We start from the raw sequence: 22,842 nt of genomic DNA, 5'->3' as shown, positions 1-22,842 counted from the left end.
AAAAAAGAACTTTAATTCAATGCTGGTGGGAGTGCAAGGCAGGGAGGTTACTATGAATTCAGTATGGAGGTTTCTCAGGAACTTAAAGTACTGTCATATGAGCCAGCCGTCACACTTCTGAGCACATACTCAGAGGAGGACTCAGTCCTACACCAGAGATGATGCACATCCAGGGGTCTTGCTGCTCTCATTCAGCCCAGCAGTGAGGGTAAAAATAGCTGATGAGGAAGGATGAAGAGTGGGCAGAAGGACGTGTGAGACATGGAAGAGACCGGGGTAGCAGAGGTCATGAGGGAACTAGCCGTGCCAGGAATATGGAGGAGAGAAGAGGAAAAGAAAATCTACCCAAATATACTTTGTTTGAAAATGCCATGATATCTAGTGCATCATATGCTAATTTAACAAATAAAAGGCACGTGTGTTTGAAATGGTTATATTGTTTTGAATACTCCCTTATTCAGCATGAATTGATCTGTTCTAATTATGCTTTGAAGCCTATTGTGTTAGATTATTATTGAAGGGTGTGTATTAATTCTCATCATTTTATTGATCCCCCCCCCCCCTTTTCATGTTCCTTATTTGCTTATCTACTGTTCTGTCATGGTGTTTCTTTCCTATATCTTTATATACACGCTTTTCTCTTCAGTGCATAGAACTTTTTCGGGTATCTTCTGTAATACTGGCTTAGTTTTCATAAGTTGTGTCAGTTTGTTTACCAGATAAAGTTTTTCCTTTTCCATTAATCATGCTAGATAATTTTGCAGAATATAATAATCTTAGTTGGCAGTTACTTTCAGAGCATAGAATACATTTGTCTGTGTTCTCTTTGAATTTAGGTAACTTATTTGTATCTTCTAATTTCATTAGATGTTCTTATAATTATTCTTTTAAAATCTTTGGAGTTGGTTCTAATTCAGTCCTATAGGAATTCATTATTGTGGAATATACCCACATTTTCTTTTCTAGTTATCTTTGCGCCTAGGTTGATTCTGCAGTACAGTAAACATGAAAGTGCAGTTGTCTCTTTGGTAGGTTTGTTTAATTTTCTTTGGATATCCAGATGTTGCCCTAGAAGATAGATGGGTCATATGATAGATCTTTTATTTTGGTTGTTTTCTTTTCTTTTTTAAGACAGGATTTTTTTTTTTTTTTTGGTTTTTCGAGACAGGGTTTCTCTGTGTAGCTTTGCGCCTTTCCTGGGACTCACTTGGATAGCCCAGGCTGGCCTCGAACTCACAGAGATCCGCCTGGCTCTGCCTCCCGAGTGCTGGGATTAAAGGCGTGCGCCACCACCGCCCGGCTAAGACAGGATTTTAATGTCTTGAATATATGTTTTTAATGTACCACCATGCCCCGGTTCCTACTTTTAATCTTTTGAGGAGCTTTGTTGTGTCATTTACAGTCCCACACTTCCCCTTTGTCCACATTTTTGTCAATATTTGTCAATTTCTTTTCTTTTTTTCAATGAGTATGTATACTTGAGGTGTTTACAGTGTGGGAGGGTGCCAGCAGAGGCCAGAGAGGGCACTGGATCCCCCAGAACTGGAGTTACAGGAGGTTGTGAGCTTCCCAACTGAGTATGAAGAACCAAACCTGAGTCCCTGGAAGAGCAAGAGATGCTCTTAACCACTTCAGCCTCAAGTATTTGTTGATTTTTGTCTTTCCTAATTGTGGTTTTGATTTGCATTTATTAAGCTTTTTTTCATATTTTTTGTTGGCCATTTGTGTTCCTTCTTTTGAGAAATAACTATTCGGACCATTTGCCCATCTTTATTTCTAGGAATGTTTTGTTGCTGTTGTTTTGAGTTCTCCATTTAGTTTTGGTAATTAGTCATTGGCCAGGTGAACAGTTGACAAGCATTTTCATAGATTGTCTCTCCACTCTAGTTCTGTAGTGATGCTGAAGCTTCTTCCTTTGAAAAAAAAAGTTCAGTTTTTCTTTGTGTTTTTGAGGTCTTATCTAGAAGACCAATGTCTACATTGATGTCTTTGATTTGTTTACTTATTATTGTGTGTGTGCATGTGGGAGTGTAGTTGCGTGCATGCCATGGTGTGCATCCAATCAGAGGACAATTTGAAGAGTTGGCTCTCTGTGTCCACCTTTACGTGGCTTTGGGGCCTTGAAGTCAGGTTGTCAGGCTTGTATGGCAAATGGCAAATGCTTTACCTGGCCCAGATTTTAGTGTTTTTGTTCAAGATTGCTTTGACTATTCTGATTTTGTTTTCATTGTTGTTTTTTCTTTTTGTTGTGTTTGTTTTGTGGGACAAGGGTTGAACCTGGTTCTTGTGCATGCTAGACACTGGTGTGCCACTGAGTTAGATCCTCTGCCCCCTTCCTTGTTCAGGATGTTTCTACATGAATTTTGAGGTTGGGTTTCCTAGTTCTTTGAAGAATGTCATTGAGCCTGTACATTGTTTAGGTGTTTGGGGACATTTTTAGAAAAATCAATTCTTCTAATGCATGAGCACAGAAGGTCGGTCTTTCCATCTTTTTGTTTCAATTTCATCATTGTCCATAAATTTTCGCTTTAGAGGCCTTTCTCTTCTATGGTTAACGTTAGTGATTTAATTTTACGATATAGTGAATAGGATTGTTTTTATGATTTCTTTCTCACCAACTTTATTATTATTTCAAAAACACTGTTGGTCTCACAGCTTCACTGAATCTGTTTTCATCAATTCAAATAATCTTTGGTGAGTTTCTTTTACAGGATCTTGTTTTTGGATTAGAGTGGAGGCAAGTGCCATCTTAGTATGTTACAGTGGTTATGTGTTTGATATGGACACTGAAGACCTTCAGGTTCATGGCAGAGTGTGGCATCAAGGAAGACTGCAAACCAGGTGTCAACGACACCAGTGAGTCCAGAGGATTTCAGTTAGGAGTGTGGTAGATTGATAGCAATAGGATGAATGATAAGAGCTAGATGGCAGCATGTGTTCACAGATCACATGTTGTCTACACCAAGGGTGACAGTGTAATGGGCAGGTGGTTTTAGTGATTTAATGGAATAAATGTTTTCCTGTGGGAGGGATATCTGACCACTCACTGGAAAATGACACCAGAAATTAGAGTCCTTTGGGAACAGCCAGAATTCACAGAGCACAGAGAATTGAGGCACATATTCTCTCTCATACATGGAAACCCAGCCAATTAAACACACACGGCATGCACATATGGGTTCAGTATAGAAAAGAGGAAAAGAAGGGCTAAATATAGGACACAAGGAAGGAGTGAATGCAGGCAAGAGACACGAGTTATGAGGAGAAAAACGAAGCTAATCATTTTCTAGTTCTGAGTCTGTCATGGACTTTTCATTTTTGGTGGTAGTTAAGTGCATAAAAATATATTCAGCAGTCAAAGTGTACAATGCAATGTGAAGCTCCACAGCTTCGGAATAGGTGATTCTAAATGTACAGAAATTCACTAGGGTGTGTAGAGTGGGTTTGGTTAGTTTTGGTGTGAGATTTTTATTTTCTAGGTCTTTTTTGTTGTTGTTTTCAATAATAAAACTGTGAAAATACTCTTTGGGCTGTAAAGAAAAATAAGATTTGCAGGTAAATGAATGGAACTAGAAAAGATTATACTGATTGAAGTAATCCAGAGCCAGAACGACTAATGCATATTCTTGCTTGTTTGTTGGTCCTAGCTTCTAATCTTACACTATAGCAAAGAATTGGAATCAACCTAGTTGTCCATCCACAAATGAATGGGTAATGAAAATTGAGGGTGAGGAGAGACATGGGGTGGGTGGGTGAGACTATTCAACTCTAGAGAAATTTGTAAAAATATAAAAACAAAGAAAATTGTAATCATAAAATGTACAGAAAAAAATGATGGAGTTAGGATGTATAATATTAAGCAAACTCACACAACCTCAGAAATAAAGCCCTGCATGTTCTAAAAGACACAGTCTTGTAGCAGACATCCTGGTTCTCTTGCTCCAGTAATCTTTCCACCTCCTCTTCCACAGTGTTCCCTGAGACTTAGGTATATGCGTTATATTGTAGATGGTAAGTTGGGGCACACCACATCAGTTGTTGTCTACATTTTGACCAGTTGTGACTGTAATGGTCTCGCTGTCTGATACAAAAAGAAGCTTCTTTGATTTTGTGTGTGTGTGTGTGTGTGTGTATGTAAGCTACACTTAACTGTGGGTATAAGGGTAAGTGTTTAGAATGCAGTTAGGAATCATGCAAGCCTATAGAGTAGAAGTAGTAGGTTCTCCTCTAAGAGCCATGACCTCACTACCCACAGATGACTGGTTCGATTTATAGTATGAGGCATGATTTTCTCATGTTAGGTGGGCCTGAGGTCCATTGGACTGTTGGTGGACTGTCAAGATATGTGTGCACTATTGCACCCGTAGGGCTGCCATGCAGTGCTGGTCATTGTGGTTCCGAGACATCACAGCTGGGGGAGAGGATTGACCACTTTTCTGTCTGTGCAGTCTGCATACCGTCTTCTGGTACTGTGAAAAACTGAGCCTCAGGGAGAAGAAGGCTTTCGGGTCAGACCCAGCTCCATCTTCTGAGGCTTTTACCAAAGCATGTTGTCCTCAGCAGTAGGAATTACCTTAACCTCTTGGAGGCAACCGCAGGCAATTGTTTGGGAGTCTTGGATTCCCCCAGCCAACAACTCTAAAGGAGGTTTCTCAAGCCTGGCCTAGTGCTGTTTTAAGTCTTTAAGATTTTAGTCTTTGGATTTTGGAGATAGGCATTAGCACCCCAAGTAGCATAACTTCACTTAAATTGCGTCTGTGCATGTACACATAGACCTATATACATTATATGTAATTTTAAGTAGATAAAAACAATATCATTTCCTGTGACTATTTCACATATCTTTAGTGTTATTTATCTTTCTTCCCTCTTTCCTTCCCTATTTTCCTCCCTTCCCCATCCCAGTTTTTCCCATGTTTAGCTTTCACATAACCTGTATCCTGCTCTTACCCTTTCTAATGCTCCTTTCTTACCCATGGTCCCCTTTGCCTTTCCTGGTTATACAGTTACTCCAAATTATATACTCACATCTGAAGATTTGGAGGTAGGAGCTACAGATTTGAGAGAACATGTGGTGTTTGCCTTTCTGGATCTGGGTTACTTCACTCAATAAAAAATTTTAGTTTCATCCATTTATTTACAAATTTTATGATTTAATTTTTCTTTACAGCTTTTCATAGTGTATGTGGACCACATTTTCGTTACCCATTCGTCAGTCAAAGGACATTTAGGTTGTTTCCATTTCCTAGCTATTGTGACTAGAACAACAATGAATGTAGCTGAGCAAGTATGTGTGGAGTACATCTGCATCAGCTTTCTGTTTTCAGTGGTTTCCTTCACTGCTTCAGCTTTTCTTTAGTTCCTTTTCACAAGTTAGGAGCTTAGCTGGGTGGGGTCTTCCCTTGAGGTTACTGTTCCCTTTATTCCATTTAGGATCAGGCTTTTCTTTAAACCTCCTCTCTCCTTGAGCCCTGGGCTTAGCTCTGTTATACTTCTTGGTGCTCCTTTTTGTCCTCAAACTGTACATTTTGTATCTTTCTTTGCTCAGCTTCCTCCTTTTCATTATAGATCTGCATAAAAGTAATCACTAATAGCCATAGGACAGAGTCAAAATTAGGCTGCCTTGATATCTCCTCTGCCAATGCCATTTAATCCAAAAACTCTTCAATTTAGCCTCAGGCAAACTTTTTGAACAAAGGCAAAAAGCAGCCACATCCTTTGCCAAGATATCACAAAAACCTCTCTAGGCTACTTAGATTTTTCTCCTCTGAAACTTCTTGAGTTGGGTCATCATAATCTCCATTGCTCTTAGCACCACTGTCTTCCCTGCTCCTATTGGTATGGTCTATTAAGCCCTACTTAAAGCACTGGACTGCTTTCTTAATCCAAAGTCTCAAAGTTCACATCCTGCCAACAAGAAGCATGATCAGGCCTTTCATAGCAATACCCGACTCCTGGTACCAACTTCTGTCTTAGTCAGATGTTACTGCTCTAGTTGGCGGCATGAATGTGGAAGAGCAGAGCTTAAAAATGAGGTGGACTAAGGTCTCATGCAATCACTAACAAAGCATCAGATAATTTCAATTCTGAAGCATTCTGAGGGTTAAGCAAGGTCAAATGAGCAAAGTTCAATTGATTTCAAGCTGTATTAGATCACATGAGTTTAGGCTGTATGCAGTTGTGAGGACAACCTGTGCTTGGAAACATCATTCTGAATGATATGGTGGGTTATCTGAAGTAACCCACTCCTATTTACTACACCTGGGAGGAGCACAAAAGTACATCCCAAGAACAACCATATTATGGAGAAACAGAGGTTAAAAGACTTTTTTTCTTGTTTCCTTGGAGTTATCTCACAAGCTCTCAGAATTCTCCTCATACAGTTTTGTTCATGGACTTTATTCAGGCAGTCAATATTCTATTGCTGTGAAGAGACCAGGACCACAGCAACTCTTATAAAAGAAAACATTTAATTGGGGTGTCTTGCTTACAGTTTCATAGGTTCAGTCCATTAACCATCATGGTGGGAAACATGGCAGCATGCAGGCAGACATGGTGCTGGAGTTGAGAGTTCTACATCTGGATCAGCAGGCAGCAGGAAGGGAGAGACACTGGGCCTGGCTTGAGCATTTGAAATCTCAAAACCCACCCTCAGGGACACACTTCCTCCAACAAGGCCACACCTACTCCTTGTCAAGTAGTGCCACTTTCTAATGACTAAGCATCCAAATATATGAGCCTATGGAGGCTGTCCCTATTCAGACCACCACAATCCCTTTGGACATGCTAAGGAGTAGGTCATCTGGTAGACTAATTTTTAGCTTTTTGAGAATTCTCCACAGTGCAATCCTATAAACAGTGAATGAGGGTTCTCCTTTTCCCAAGTATTGCCAACATTTGTTATGGGTTGTTTTCCTAGTCTTAGCTATTCTGACTTCAGTAAGTCAAAATGTTAAAGTTGTTGTAATTTGTATTTGTCTAATTACTGAGGGAGCCTGTCTTAGTTATTTTTCTACTGCTAAGACACCATGACAAAGGTAACTTACAGAAGAAAGCATTTAATTTGGCCCTACAGTTTGAGAGGGCAGTTCTGTGACCATCATAGCGAGGAGCATGTCAGCAGCAGCAGCAGGCACGTCACTGGAGCAGTAGCTGAGAGCTCACATCCGATCCACAAGCACAGGACAGAGAGGGCTAACTGGGAATGGCATGGGCTACTTACCTGAAGTGACACTCCTCTAACAAGACTCCTTCTAATCCTTCTCAAACTTTCCCACCAACTGGGAACCAAGCACTCAAACACATGAGCCTATGGCAGCCATTTTCATTCAAACCACCACAGATCCGTGCAGGTTTCTAGCATTTGTGGTTTACAACGGATTTCCTAAAAACCATCTGTGCTTTTTGTCAGGGAATAAGCATTGAATTTCTTTTCATTATTTTAACAAGTCTGAGCAACATTTGTCCATTTTAGTCTTTACTAGCCTTTTAGGCTCCCTCAGATTGGCTCAATGGTTTTGACTTCACAGCTTGAAAGGATTTTTAAGGTTCCCGCACTGTGACTTAGCCGAGGTATGTCAGTTTCTCTTGAAAGCAAGGCAGCTTCAACTACTTGAGTTCCTTGAAGAGATCCAGCTTGTCTCTTCTGTCACAGAGCAGGTCTAGAATTTGTAATGGTGGATGTTGACAGGATCACTTCTTTAGATCCAGCTTGTCTCTTCTGTCACAGAGCAGGTCTATAATTTGTAACAGTGGATGTTGACAGGATCACTTCTTTAGATCCAGCTTGTCTCTTCTGTCACAGAGCAGGTCTAGAATTTGTAACGGTGAATGTTGACAGGATCACTTCTTTAGCCTTCTCTGTCCTGTGTCTAAATAAAGAACTTTTTAATGTCTTTGGCAAATTAAAAAAAAACTTAGATTATTACTTTTATTGTTATTTAATTTTTAAATTATTTTATTTTTCCATGGTGCTGGGGAATGAACCCTGTGGTGCACATGCATTTTATAAGATTGATGCACTGAGCCAAAAGAGCAACACAAACACAAAAAGTCCACAATATTTTTCTGGTCTCTTGTAGTTAGGACAAGTGAGACATCAACTGTTAGGGTGTAAGATTTCTAAGATTGGGAATTGAGTAATCTTTTGCATTTCAACCAATTGATGTGCACCTAGGATTCTTAATTGGGGCAAGTTTGCCCTCAAGAATGTCTTCCGCTATATAGGGGACATATTGGTATCTGATGATAAAGGCCTGGGTACAGCTAAGTGGTCCATCTTGCATACATAGCCCCTACAGCCAGAATGTTGGAAGGGTCTGTACTGAGCCTGGGGACCTCCACACATTAGTATTTGACAGTGGAAAGGTGCACAGTGACATCCGCTTTCAGCATCAACACCCTGTGAAGGTAAGTCGTGTTATTCTTAACCCCAGAGGCCCTGGGAGCTCATTGGAAGGAAGTAGGTGTCAAGCGTGGACTTGGGTCTTTAAGAAAAGTTTAATCTATGATACTCAGATGCAAATGGCTTTCTTTGTTTCTCTCACTGTTCTTTTGCAGGGACATATATTCAAAGCATTAAAGTTCATAATTTATTTTTAATATTACAGATCTAGAAATGGCCATTGCTTACTGGAACTTAGTGCTTAATGGAAGATTTAAATTCTTAGACTTATGGAATAAATTTTTGTTGGTAAGTTAACGTTTTCTACAGTTTCTGTTTTATCTTAAGATTATACTGTAGTTAAATATTAATTTATTTCAAGGCATCATTAATTTCAGAGCATGTCATGGATGTAGAGTGAGAAATTTGATTACCAGAATTGCACTATGCAGCTGTTACATTTTCCCATGTTTAGCAGCAGCTGGACTAACTTTTCCCAACTGTTTCCAAGGTTTAAAGGCTTTTTGTTTTTTGATGTTTTAATAGGAGCATCATAAACGATCAATACCAAAAGATACGTGGAATCTTCTGTTAGACTTCAGCTCAATGATTGCAGATGACATGTCCAATTATGATGAAGAAGGTAGCATAATATTTGCCTTACCTGAACTTCTGTCCACTGTATACATGGAAGTGATAGTCCTGTTCTGAGCTTTTGTTCATTCTCTTTCTCTCCCTCCCTCTCCCTCGTGTGTGTGTGTGTGTGTGTGTGTGTGTGTGTGTGTGTGCGCGCGCGCGCGCGCGCGCGCGCGCTGGAGACCAAACAAAGGCAGAATTGCTGAACACCTGCTGTAACATAGAAGTAGAACCAAATTCCTAGTCTTGGTTTTTCCTCTTTTTCAACTGCCATGAAGGAGGGTGGGTGAAGTCATAGCTCAATTGCAGAGCATTTGTGGAGCCTGGGCCCTCTCCATTGCACTGAACAATTACAGGAGAAAAAATCTTACCAGTATTTCTCCTCTAGAAGGGCATAAGAAATATTCACCCATATCTTTCATGGTCAGTTTACTGTAAGAGTTATAGTCTCTTAATGTATTTTATACTCATTTGAATCCAGTGAGGGTTTTTTCATTTTTGTTTTTGTTTGTTAGTCTCGTCTGTAAACTCATCAAGTGTGCTGGATTTGTAGAATTTGAAATGACTTCAACTGCCTGGTGTCTTAGTTGCATTCAGCCATTATCTATTAAATTCTTCTCACCATTTCTCCATCTGTGTGGTCAGCGAGCCCTCCCCAGCAGCATTCCCAGTTAATTCTTCGAAGTTATCTAGTCCCTCATGAGAACCAACTGTTGATTTTTTTGAGATTGTTAAATGTAGGATATTCTTTGGAAAATCCCTCGTGTCTTTTATCTCCGTATAAGTCCCCTGGGACCCTTGGCTTAGCCAGCCATAGTCTCTCTTCCCCCTTCTCATTGTGGTCACCTCACTAAGAGTGACAAGTGCTCCTGAGGGGCTGGAGGACTTGGTGCTGCATCATGAGGTAGGCTGCCTGACTTTAGCAAAGCCTTCAGAAAACCACACTCCATGTACCTGATGTATTGCTCCAAAGAGGTGTTTTCATTATCAAGCAATAACCCCGTTTTAGAGTAACAGATTAGAGAGAAGAAGACATAAAGATGGAGTCTTTTAAAGATGGATCAGTGGGAGTAAAGAAGAGTAACATTTTAATTCTTATGAGGACGCTATAAAAACACCAGGATTCTGTTGAAATATTAGCTTTTATCCTGCTTTTCTCTAGTTCCTTTCCTCTCATATTTTTCTTTTCTTTTTCTTCAGGAGCATGGCCTGTTCTTATTGATGACTTTGTGGAATTTGCACGCCCTCAAATTGCTGGGACAAAAAGTACAACAGTGTAGCACTAAAGGAACCTTCTAGAATGTACATAGTCTGTACAATAAATACAACGGAAAAATGCACAGTCAATTTCTGCTGGCTGGACCGAACTGAAGATCAATCCTCACGATTCGAACTGAGGGTTGAGACAAACTCTAAGGATACATCTTGGACCATATCGTACTCCATCTTCTACTGGTGGTTTGGGCTTGTCTTCTAGTCTGGGCCACTCTAAACATTTATAATTCCAACATTGTGGATTTCATCTTACCTGTGGACCATCTTAGTTTGTCTTCCCATAAGTCATAGAAGCTCGATGGTGATGATTTGAGGGTTCCATTCCTGCATAAAGCACAATGCTGTCTTCATCAGAAAACAGTTTGGCATAAGAATTAAACATAATAATGAACACCACAAACAATTTATAAAAACTTCTTAAGTATATGCTTTGGGCTAGTTGCAAAGACTCTGCTGGTAGCACTTCAAATGAGAGTGATTTATCTGAGTGTACCGGATCTGGAATGGCGTTAGGTTGAGGGAATGTATTTTTCCTGGTAAACCACATGTACTGTTGATGTGAGTGAAATAGCTGATGAAAGAAATGTCAAAATAACCAACACATGAGAAAATTTAGGATGACTTGGTGACTACCTGAAATATGTCTTGTGTTTCAGACTCTCACAAAGGTTCTCCAACACAGTCTGTGGTTGTCCCGCCCGTGTTTAGACACAGTGGTCCTGTGGGGAGCTTTTATTTACAGATGCTGTAACAGGACATAGTGTTAGAGTCCACTCTCAATGCATCACACACCACAGAACTGGATTTCATTATGCTTCTGAAATGCTTCTACGCCTTTTGAATAAGTTAAACTATTTCATTTGTTTTGAATGTTTTGCATTGCTATACAATACAATATTCTAAATTTAGGCATGAGGGTTTAGTTTTTGTTTTTTTAATTTTTGTCATCGCACTATGGAACACAATGCAGTTCACTTAATTTATAAGAAGATAGTAGGATTTACATTTTAGAAGTGGTTGTGATGAGCCATGAAGTTCAATACTTATCATATAGGCACTGCTCTTTCAGGCAATACTCCAGCCTGTACGACTTCTTCCTGTGTTGAAATGGCTTTACCGCTAAATCACTGTGGTTGTCAAATCCTTCCTCCAAGAGCAGAGATTTTCAAACAGGCGAGTGCTGGTGCGGAATACCAATGGCTCTGTTCTATAAATTATTTGGACTTTTGACTGGTTTTGTCTCACTTGCATTTGCTATTTCCACGTCAAAGCAGAACGCTGTCTTGATTGTATTTTATTTTTTTCATGACAGGACCCATGAATCGCTCTCCTGATGAAAATGCTTGTTTCTCTGTTAACACACTGACATGTGCAAAGGGGTCTTCATAAATATTTCCAGGAGGATGTTAAAAATGATGAACTTAGATGTTGGATGACTGGCCTTCGATAGGGACAGAGTTTGCTCCATGTATCCAGGTCCTCTTCAGGGCACAAAGGAATGTACTTTGGGAGAGCAGGGCATTTTATGCGGATATGGAAATGATTAAAACTGCTTTTTAGTCACATGATTTGGAAATTGCATAGAATGCTTACCTTATAGATGTATCATTTTTCCAATCATAACTTTAATTTAGAAAACATTTCAAATACCAAAAGAAAGCTTGGAGTACATTTCTATTCACCTTACAGGAATTGGCTATTAAAAAGAGAAAAGAATTTGCTTTTTTCAGTATTTCTTGATTTTATTTTGTAAATATGAAGAACTTCAATTATGAAAAAAATTAAAGGTATACATACATATGTATATCTTTAAAAGTTTTACAGACATATTGTTTATTTCCTACGTGGAATATTTTGAGTTCTGGTATTGTTTTCAGATTGATTGATTCAAGTATGATTAATTTTCAAATGAAAGCCCATTAGCTTCTCTCCCCACCTCATAAATTTTTCTTCATAAAAAATCTTAATATTTGTTTGTGGCCTAATGCTTTGAGTTTTACAGATTTTATTTTTAAATGCAAGACTTTTCCACTTTGTCATCGGTTTGGTACTAAACATCTACAATTACTGTGTAATTATAAACAAAAATATATAAAGCTTTAATATAATTATGTAGCAAAAAAAGTTAAGGTTGTTCACAATGATGGCATCTTAGAATTAAACAAAACTATTACTAGGGCTCAAAAAAGAAGACTGATTGAATGTGTTTATTCTGAGGACAAATATCTGATTATAGGGAATGTTTTGTACTGAAATGCTTACACTGTTGGGGGAGGGGCATCAGTGAGTCTGGAGAGAAACGACACACACACAGCCAGCCTAACTGCTTCAGTTCACAGGTTTTGGTCTTTGTTTGCGTCAGATCTCCATGCTGAATCTTTTTTTTTTTTCCCCCAGACAGAACCATAGGGAGAGTTTACTTTTTGCCAAATGTCAGAACAGGTACACATTTCTAAATGTAATGCTTTTTAAATAGTAAAATGTGTAAAATGAGAAGTACCCACATATAAAAATACTTGAGATGAAGGTTATCTTCAGTGACTATCATCTGCATATCTCTGTAAGCTCAAGTGTGTCTTTTACAATCCCTGTCATATCACCAATAGAGGCAATAAAAGCTTCAGTGAAATTGCCGTGACTAAATCTTTTCACATATTATTTCAGTGTTTTAGTTTTTTCACAAAACTAAAATATACTTGAGGACTTCCAGGAAGAGTAATTATTCATGGAAGAGCATTGAAATGGCATGTTCGGGGGGAAGAGAAGACAGTGTTTACTATCAATGTTTACAACTGTACTCGGCTGCTTTATTTATGAACTGTGCTAGTTATATCCTGTGGCATTGTGAGTGTGCATCCTTCATCATACACTTCAAAAGTTTTAGTGAGTGAAAGTAAATTCACTCAATGAAAACATCGGAAACCTTTCATGTAATATCTCTCCTGAACAATTCTTAAACAAGGTATACTATTTTTTTTTTTTCTCAAAGATCTGCGTGAAGAGTTACTTATTTTTTTCTTTGATCATGAGAAGTTTTGAGTCATTTTGTGCTCACCCTGCTTAGGTGTTTAGGTATGTTGCTGTTAGGATGATTGGTTGGAAGCCTGTAATTTTGACATACAAATAGGAGCAAGTTGACCTGATAGAACAATTTTGGAATTAAGAAAGGAAAATGGTGTTGGGAAAATTTATAATTGTTTACAAAGTATGCCTTTGTAAAACTGATTCAACATTTAGTAGAGAATTTATGTGGCTCTGAATGTTCAATTGTGTATTTATTAGGAAATATTTACCTGACACCTCCAGATTTTTTGTTGTTGTTGTTACCTTAAACTTTAATAATATGGTTTATATTGAATGCTGAGATGTTTTGATAAGAGTTTATCAAATTTGATAATGTAATGATAAATGTTTTTAAATGTGAACTATTTATCATATATCTTAATAACTGAATTGTGTTTTTTATATAACAGATGATGAACAGGGTCCAATTATGGCTCACCATTGAATTGATTATAAACTTGAGTGTATTTCTCAACCCTTTCATTGCTTCTATTTTTATAATCATGGCAGTAATTTTTATTTCTTAGGAATTTAGTGAAGTTAATTTCTGGTTTCCATTTGTTCCATTTGGCTAACTGAATTCATGTTATTTGTACCACACTCTGGAGGCAGGTACAGACAAGCTCAGAACTGTCACAGATGGTTTTCTCAGAGCACTTTTGGCATAGTTTCTGCATTACCTGTTTGGAAAGTACCATTTCCTGCAGATCAACTCTTTGACAGCTTTGCCCTGGGCTCAGTATTGGTGTTAATGCAGTTTTTTATTTCTCTTTGGTTGACTTTTTCACTTTTAATTATATGCCTCTGTTGGGGGAATGTACACATGGGTGCAGGTGCAGGTTGAGGCCGAAAGAAGGCATAGGATCCTCAGGAGCCGGAGTTACAGGCAGTGGGGAGCCACCTAATGTGGCTGTTGAGATCTGACAGGACCAACAAGCATACTCTAATCTCTCCAGCCCCGGGTTAGTTAGACAACAACTCATAAGTCAATTATGGTGAAAAGAAGACAGCTTCTGCAGCTGCCTGAAAGGTAGTGGTTGTGTAGGATGATTGAAAGAGAATTACTTCGTAGTTATCACTTTTGCTTTTGTTGTTACTGTTTTGAGATGGGGTCTCATGTATTCCAGGCTGTTCTCAAAATCACTGTGTAGCCAAGGATATCCTTGAACTTCTGATCATCCAGCCCCCATCTTTTGAGTGCTGGGATTACAGGTGTGCACTACCACACCTGGTTTATTTGGGGCTGGGGATCAAAGCCGGCATTGTGTGTGTTAGGCAACTCCTGTACCAACTACTCAGCTATATCCCCTACTCTTATACTGAGACTAAAAATATGTTTAAGTGTATACAAAGTTTCTCTTCATTCACAAAGTTGTATCAGTAACTTTGATTTTTTTTTGCAGTGATGCTGTTCCGAGATCATCAAGTAGTTCATACTTCTTTGTCTGCTATAATGTAAAGCATTTGAGCCATCAGATACAGATGTCCCTACTTAATTCAGAGCTTTGCGTTTACGCTTCATCTTCTGTGGATGGGTTGTTCTGTTGTTGTTGTTGTTGTTGTTGTTTGCTTGTTTTGGTAGTGTGGGTTTTGTTTTGAGACGGGATTTTCCTGTGTAGACCAGGCTGGCCGTGAACTCAGAATGATCCACCTGCCTCAGCCTCCTGACTGCTGGGATTAAAGGAGTGTCCACCACATCCTACTGCTTTTCTCTTTTATAAGTGTTTTGTATGAGATTTGTTAGGATTGGATTTTTTAAACTTTGTTTTGGTTTTGTGTTTTTGGAAATGGATCACTGCTATAGCCCAGTGTTGCCTCAAATGTTTAATTCTGTCTCTCAACTTCCCAAATGTTGGGATTAAAGGCAGGTGGTATCATGCCCAGTTTGGGCTGTTTTTCTTCCCCCCTTTTATTTTACATGTGTGGGTGATTTGCCTTTACGTATGTCTGTGCATCCTGTGCAAGGAGGCCAGAAGAGGACATTAAATCTCATGAGATTGCAGTCAGATGCTTGTGAACCACTATGTAGCTTCTGAGAATGGAACTCTTCCTAGGGAGGAACAGCCAATGCTCTTAACTGCCCAGACATCCCTCCAGCTCTTTTGGTTGGTTTTTAATATTTGTGTCTTAAAATGTTTTGTTTTTGCTCTTGAAGTGGTCTCACATAGCCCAGACTGGCCTTGAACTCACTGTATAACTGAGGATGATCTTGAACTCCTGACCCTCCTCTTCTACCTCCTGAATGCTGGGATCACAGGCATGAACCCCTGTGTCTGGTATGCAGTGCTGGAGAGGGAACCCAGGGCCTCCTGAGCTGCACACCTGCCACTAAGATGTGTTAGCAGTTGACTGAGAGGGTAAAGTAGCGTTACCTCTTTGACAAAGCTGCTAGCCAAGGGAAAGACATGGAGACTAAGAGGAAAGCTGGCCCTTCCTGGAAGAAAGAATCCAGCAAATTCAAGGAAACAGAAGAGTTTTGAACCCAAATAGTGAAAACTAAGTTTGATTTGAAGCAAGTGTTTGAAGCATACAAGGAACAGCTTAATTAGCAGATGTGGAAGAAGAGAAAGAACAGCCATTTTACATCTAGAAAGTGTGTATTTAAAGGCATCTTCAATGCAAATATTAAAATTTTATTTTGGGTTACTACTCAGAAAATTTTGTCTAATGAAAAAATTGGGTGATATCAAGCAAGAAATTTTCCAAAAGAAAATAGCAATAGTGACGGGGTAAGTTTAGAGTGAAACAGTTGTGTAAAATGGCCAAAATGCTGTGCTGCCGTGAACAGTGGAGGTTTCTATAGGCTGCGTTGTGTACTCGGCAGACAGTAACCATCATTGTGAACAGGATGTAGAGACGGGATCCTTTGCAGGCAACACACTTTGAAGCAAATGTGGGCTGTGTCCTCCCGTCATTAGAGTTCTTACTGAGTCTCTGGACTGCCAGCCAGAGCTTTTAGCAGTCTTCCTCGGTGTTTGTTTTCATAGCTCTTCATAGGCTCACATGAAGCCGAGGGTACAGTTCAGTGGTGCCAACATAAGAAATGGCTCCAGTAAAGGATTATCCGTGTGCTGTAAAACTCAGTTCAGTGGCTCAGCAGATTCGAGCATTGTATCATCACAGTCAAGTTTTAGAACATTGTCACCTGACTGGAAATGTCCCCTGAGCCGCTTCTGTCCCTTCCTAGGCAACCCGGCTGATCTGCTGTCTGAATACATTTTCCCTTTTAGGGTGAGTCATGCAGTTCCTAGACTTGCATCACCTTGTGGTGTGCTGTTTCTGTACCATGTATGTGGTTAGCTTCTCAGACTGCTGCATGCTTCCACTGTGGAGTGAACCAGATCCCATCTCTGTACTCATTTGTGGTAGACATTTAATGTGTCTTACTTTTTTAAAAAGTGATGATGCTATGGATGTTCCTCTATTTGTCTTTGTGTGGATCCATTTTAATTTCTCTCACATATTTAGCATTGGAATTGTGGCTGTACCATTTAGAAATGTTCTACACCACACAAGTATTGCTGTTTCTCCACATCCTTGTCGGTCCTTCATACACATGCCCATACTGGGGGATATATTTTTCAAATTAGCATTCTTATCTACAAGATATACAATCTGGGTGACTTTCAGAAGGTCTGAGAAATTGCTGTAGAATTGGTAAAAAGAAGTGAAATTAGTCTAGGCTACACTCCTCCACGAAGCCAGTGTTTTCTGAAGCAAGTGCAAGTGAGTGTGTGAGAGATGAGTTTGAGGGTTGGTGCTGGTGGCTGATGCTCTGGCTGACAAAGTGTAAGTGATGTTAGACAGTCACTAGTGAGGGTCATTAAAATGACACGAAGTGCCTGCAGTTATCACTTCATTAAGTTTTCAGATCTTTTACTTTCAACGTATCTTTGAGATTTTAGTTAAATTCTTAAAGGTTTAGTTACCATTCTGATTCAGCTGCCTGTGCAGCTGTATAAGGTTGCTTCAGCCTACAGTGGTCCCTGGTCATAGGTTAAAGGGCACTGGGATGAAGCTTAGCTTGCAGACAGTCCCTGGCTAGCATGTGAGGCTGGCCCTGAGTTCAGTCCACTACTACAAATGAATAAATAAAACACGACAACCTGCTTGTGCTTTTCTATGCGGTTGTGTCTTTTAAATTTTTAATGAAAAATTTCAAAAAGGAAAAATGGTGTAATGAGTCCATTTCAACTTGCTTGGTTCATGGAAATCTTAACTTATATGCATGCTACCTGTGTTTGGAACCTTGATTCATTTTGAAGCAATTCCCAGAAAGCAAATTATTTAGCTAGGAATTATTTCAGTCTAAGGATTTTTAAACATCACCATCTTTTATTTTTCCATTTAATTACCAGTAGTTTCTTAGTGTTAGTAACTAGGATGTAAACTGCACTCCCTTATACAACATTTCAAGTCAGTATTTAGATACGATCCATACATTACATATGTCTTTGCAAGTCTCTTCGCCTATATCTTACAGAGTTATTTGAGAAAGCTACCATGGCTTTAATTTTTTTGTGCTATTTCAAATTTATGGTGAAGTTTTGATGTAATTAGTAAAAATATGTATCTGAACTTGAACATACTTTGAAAATTAATGGAATGTGACATAAGCTAGTGTAATAGGTCAGCAGACTTTGAACATACAATGTAATAGATCCAGAGAATATAATAGACTCTTAGATCTTTAAAAAATGTATTATTATTGTATGTGTGCACGATGTATATGTGTGTGTGTGTGTGCATGCCGTGGCATATACTTCGAGGTTAGAGGACAACTTTAATTTTCTCCTTTCACGTTTATGTGGGTCCCAGAGATTGAACTCAGGTTATCAGGCTTCTACAGCAAGTGTCTTTACTCACTGAGCCCTCTCACTGGCCTAGGGACTTTTAGATCTTAATAACCCAGTTTCTAAATAAATGAAGTAGACATTTCTGTAATGTTTTTTAGTCTCTAAGTGGCTCGATTAGCCTAAGGAAAGACCTTCCACACCACTAATAGGATAATGTAAATAAGCCCGAGAGAACCGACTTCCTTAACCTAGCGGCACTGCTCTTATCAGAGTGGGACAGGAGCTGAGTTTGTAGCTCAGTGACAGTACTTGCTTCATGCATGTGACACTCTGGGTTTGATTCTGCACCGAAAAGGGAAGAGGAGGAGGAGGAGGAGGAGGAGGAGGAGGAGGAGGAGGAGGAGGAAGGACCATTGTTGCTGAGGCTGTGGAGAAGTGAACTGTTGTACATTGTGGGAAGGATTGTAAATTCTTGCAATGGCTTTAGGAAAATGATGAGCCTTTCCCCAATACTTTTTTTTTTTTTTTTTTTTTTTTTTTGGTTTTTCGAGACAGGGTTTCTCTGTGTAGCTTTGCGCCTTTCCTGGAACTCACTTGGTAGTCCAGGCTGGCCTCGAACTCACAGAGATCCGCCTGGCTCTGCCTCCCGAGTGCTGGGATTAAAGGCGTGCGCCACCACCGCCCGGCTCCCCAATACTTTAAACACGGAGTTAGCATGGGATCTAAGAATTCTAGGTATACTCAAGAGAATGGAAAACACCTGTTTCTTTAAAAAATACAAAAATATTAATAGCATAGTAGCTAAAAACGCAGAAGCAATGCAAGTACCAACTGGCTGGCTGATATGTACCTACACAGTTCAGTGGTATTTGTCAACAAAAAGGAATGAAATATATAAAACGCTGATAAAAAATTTCAAAGTGTTCTTTCTAAAACATCCTTAGCCATCAGAGAGATGCAAAATAAAACTACTTTGAGATCTTCATTCCAGTTCAAACATCTGTCATAAGGAAACTGCAACAAATGTTGGTGAGGTTGTGGGGAAATAACCCTATTCACTAGTGGTGGGAATGTAAACTAGTGCAGCCATTATGGAAATCTGTACAGAGGGTCCTTTAAGAAGTAAAAAGAGGGGTGGGTGATTTAGCTCAGTGGTAGAGCGCTTGCCTAGCAAGCGCAAGGCCCTGGGTTCGATCCTCAGCTCAAAAAAAAAAAAAGTAAAAAGAGAACTACAATGTGAGCTGTGTATACACCCTGGACATATACACAAAGGACTCTGCCCTACCACAGAAATCACCACAGTGTCTATTCTGCTCTATTTACAAGAACAAGGAAATAGAACCAGCCTAGACACACTGGACACAGCCACAGATAAACGGATAGTGAAAATATGGTAAATATGCACAATTAAATTTTATTCAGCTGTAAATAAAAATGAATTTTCAGGGAAGTGGATGGATCTAGAAAATATTGTAATCCAGGCTCAGGAACTGTTCTCATATGCAGGCCTTAGCTATTGATTTTTATACACATGTATATATGTGGGTGTGAGTATAGCTACTAGCTATAAAACTGGAAAGAGGACCATGAGAGGGAGAAAGGGGAAGTAACAGACCATGTGATGTAAAATAGAAAGGGAGCTACAGAGGGTGGTAGGGAGGAAGATGCTGTAATTACACTTACTCGTTTGTGTGCTAATTAAAACAATGAAATAAGATGCTACAACATGAATGATTTTGAAAACATGGTAGATGAGAAGAACTAGTCTTACAGTATGATTACATATGTAAGAAATGTCTAGAGTGGGCAACACCATGGCAAAGAGTCTGACTGGAGTGCATGGTGGGGAGCGAGGGACATCTGCTAATGAACGCAGGCTTTTTTGCAGGATGATGAGGATATTCTGAAATTAGATAATTGTATACACTGAATCTTATGCCTTAGAATGGCATTTAAATTGTTTATCATTAGCTTTCTTTTGACAATATGCAGGATTGGTGCACAGGGGGCCTCGATTTCCCCCTCCAGAATGTTCCCTTTAAAAAATGTTCCCGTGCCTTTGTAATCTTTGATGAAAGCAACTTGGTAAAGACCTGCAGTGGGAACCAGCTGATAAAGCTCCAGTTGAGTGCTGGGCTTGTGCTGTTCTTGAGTCTTTGAAAGAGGCTGGCCTGGGACAGGCTCCGCCTTGCTGCCCTCAGTGGAGCAGTGAGGCTGCCCTGCAGATGAGAGCTGTTGTCCAGATGTTGAGCTGCATTCGGTTTGGGGATCTCCTGGCTGTATCACCATTGAGCAGCAGGAGAGAAGTGTTCATTCCTGTGTCCTACTATTACCTGGGATGAGTGACATAAACTGTATTGATACCCTACAGGGTTTCCAAAAGAAGCCGGGAAGTCTACATTAAGAGAAGTCTTTGAATTTCTCTGAACCTTCCTCCTTTATCCTTAACTTTTCATAGCATTGTGATGTATAACATGGGAGGGTAGATTCTGCATGCTTCCTGAGCACAGCATAGTAAATTTGAGTGAGTCTCTTTTTCTCAGAGTATAGGTGTCTGCTTTAGGCAGTCCAGTCTGGCTGGCTCCATGCCAGCAAACACCTGTACTGGAAAGCTGAGTATCTTGCAGGAGTCAAGTATTCCTTGAGCTCTAACTGCGGAATGACAGAATTCCAACAAAACTAGTTACATAGACGAATAGGTTTTTGTCTGAAATTTGTGAATGGGTACATCTCATGTAATAAGGAGCAGCATTGGGCCTGGCAGAACAGCTGGGTTTTGTAAGGAGATGAGCAAGGAAGGAAGTGTAGCAGGGGCAGGCAGCTCAGTAGTGAGTTATCTTCGCTCAGAGACTTACTTGAAGGCAGGCTGAAGCCGGTCAGTCTGTCTGTCCTGATGACTCGGAAACTTACAGGAACAGTGCAGTTTGGGTTTGCTTTGTGGGTTGGTCTATGGAGTCTGAGTGCAGATGTTCAGAGCAAGAACTTCAAGTGCCTTATGTTCTACAGGAAAACTGTTTTACAGTCACATCACAAGATTTTGTATCCCTACAGAGGAATGAGGGAGTCAGTGTAAAGTCAGTACTAAGGTTGGTTTATATGCTTCACCAGATCCATTCAGAAAGCCTGTTTCGCTTACACACACAGACACCACCAATTTCTCAGTCTCCGATGACTTCTGGAGCCTTCTTCTCACTTCAGTTTCTCCATTGTCACGGCACATTTAAGAATCGTTTAGTTCTGAAAGAGATCTCCATTTTGGTGACCATTTCCATAAAATAACAATCCGTCCAAAATTGGGTCCTTTCGAGACTATTTCTGCCACTGAAACTGGCTGGCTCTGCATTTCACCCAGAGAGATCTCCACAACTGCATCCTTCCTTGTGACTTCTAAAGGACACAGCATGTCACAGGGCTGTGTAGACAACTTCAAACTTTTTTGAGAAGGCTCTTGCTTTGTGGACCAAGCTGACACTGAATTTTTCATCTTTTTGCTTTGTTTCTTATTATTAAGTTATACGACTTTTAAAATAGGTTCTGGATGAAGTCCTTTATTCCAGATATATTTTGTTCATAATTTTGCATCTGCTGTCTTTTGTGTGTGTGTGTGTGTGTGTGTGTGTGTGTGTGTGTGTGTGTGTGTGTGTTGGAATAACTACATTTTCTTAATCTCTCCCCAATACTCCTTCATTCCTTCCCTCCCTTTCCCTTCCCCTCCTCTCCCCTCTCTTTCCCTGACCAAAAACTGATGTAGTTCAATTGATAAGTTTTGCGATGTATCTTAAGAAATTTTGGGCTAACTGAAGGTCACTAGGACTCCCTCCTACTTTTCTATGTATTTTGTAGTTTAGACCATTTGAGTTTTATGGTTCAACTGAAATTTGAATGTGGTGCAAGAGTCTAGATTCCCGTTCCAGTTGATCAGGCTCCCCTGCCCAATCTGATTATAGCGAAACCTCTGTCGATGGACCAATAGCCCACTGTGTGGGGTTTATTTCCCAACTCTGTTACATTTATGATTTTGTCAAGTTAAATAAGAACAGAAGTGGGGACTGGAGAGATGGCTCAGTGGTTAAGAGCACTGGCTGCTCTTCCAGAGGACCTGGGTTCAATTCCCAGCACCTATATGGCAGCTCACAACTGTCTTTAACTCCAAGATCTGACACCCTCACACAAACATACATGCAGGCAAAATACCAATGCACATAAAATAAAAATAAATAAGTCATAAAATAAGCACAGCACTTTTTCATACACTTTTTACTACAGCTGGAGTGCAGCAGGATGCCTGGAACCCAGTGGGGCAAGGGCAGTTGCACAGCACCGTCTCTTACAAGGACCGGTCTGATGGCATATCAGTAATACTATTCTGAAGCCTTGCTGTAAACGTAGACATTAATATGAAAGACAATTGTCATTTTAGGAATAAGGAAAACTTTATCTCAGAAGCATAACATATATTGCTTGCTTAGATCTTTAAATTTCCCTAGCAGCAGGTTTTATGACTTATCAGTATTGCACTATTTTAAAAATTATTTTTGATATCATTATGAATTTGTTTTAATTTCATGTATGGTATTTTGTGATGAATAGAAATAAAACAGATTTTGTCCATTTATCTTGAATCCTGTGATGCTGCTAAATACCTTTATAACTTCTAATCTTTAATAAATTCTTTACAATATACTACAT

At 39.6% G+C, this 22,842-nt stretch overlaps 1 protein-coding gene across 4 annotated transcripts in view; it reads left to right on the top strand.

Moving 5' to 3' along the window:
* Positions 1-10,546, top strand: part of Dcun1d1 (defective in cullin neddylation 1 domain containing 1) — a 36,020-nt gene extending 25,474 nt beyond the window's left edge. For all 4 annotated transcript variants that reach the window (XM_059265363.1, XM_059265361.1, XM_059265364.1 and 1 more), the window contains 3 exons: positions 8,610-8,692; positions 8,930-9,026; positions 10,220-10,546. In XM_059265363.1, the coding sequence (XP_059121346.1) occupies positions 8,610-8,692; positions 8,930-9,026; positions 10,220-10,299 (260 nt within the window). In that variant the 3' untranslated portion in view covers positions 10,300-10,546. The remainder of the gene's footprint in view (positions 1-8,609; positions 8,693-8,929; positions 9,027-10,219) is intronic.
* The last annotated feature ends 12,296 nt before the right edge of the window (positions 10,547-22,842 follow it).

This window comes from Peromyscus eremicus, chromosome 6 (assembly GCF_949786415.1).
Source record: "Peromyscus eremicus chromosome 6, PerEre_H2_v1, whole genome shotgun sequence".
Lineage (NCBI taxonomy): Eukaryota > Metazoa > Chordata > Mammalia > Rodentia > Cricetidae > Peromyscus > Peromyscus eremicus.
Note: the sequence above shows the minus strand (reverse complement) of the source record. Positions and strands in the feature narration are given on the sequence as shown.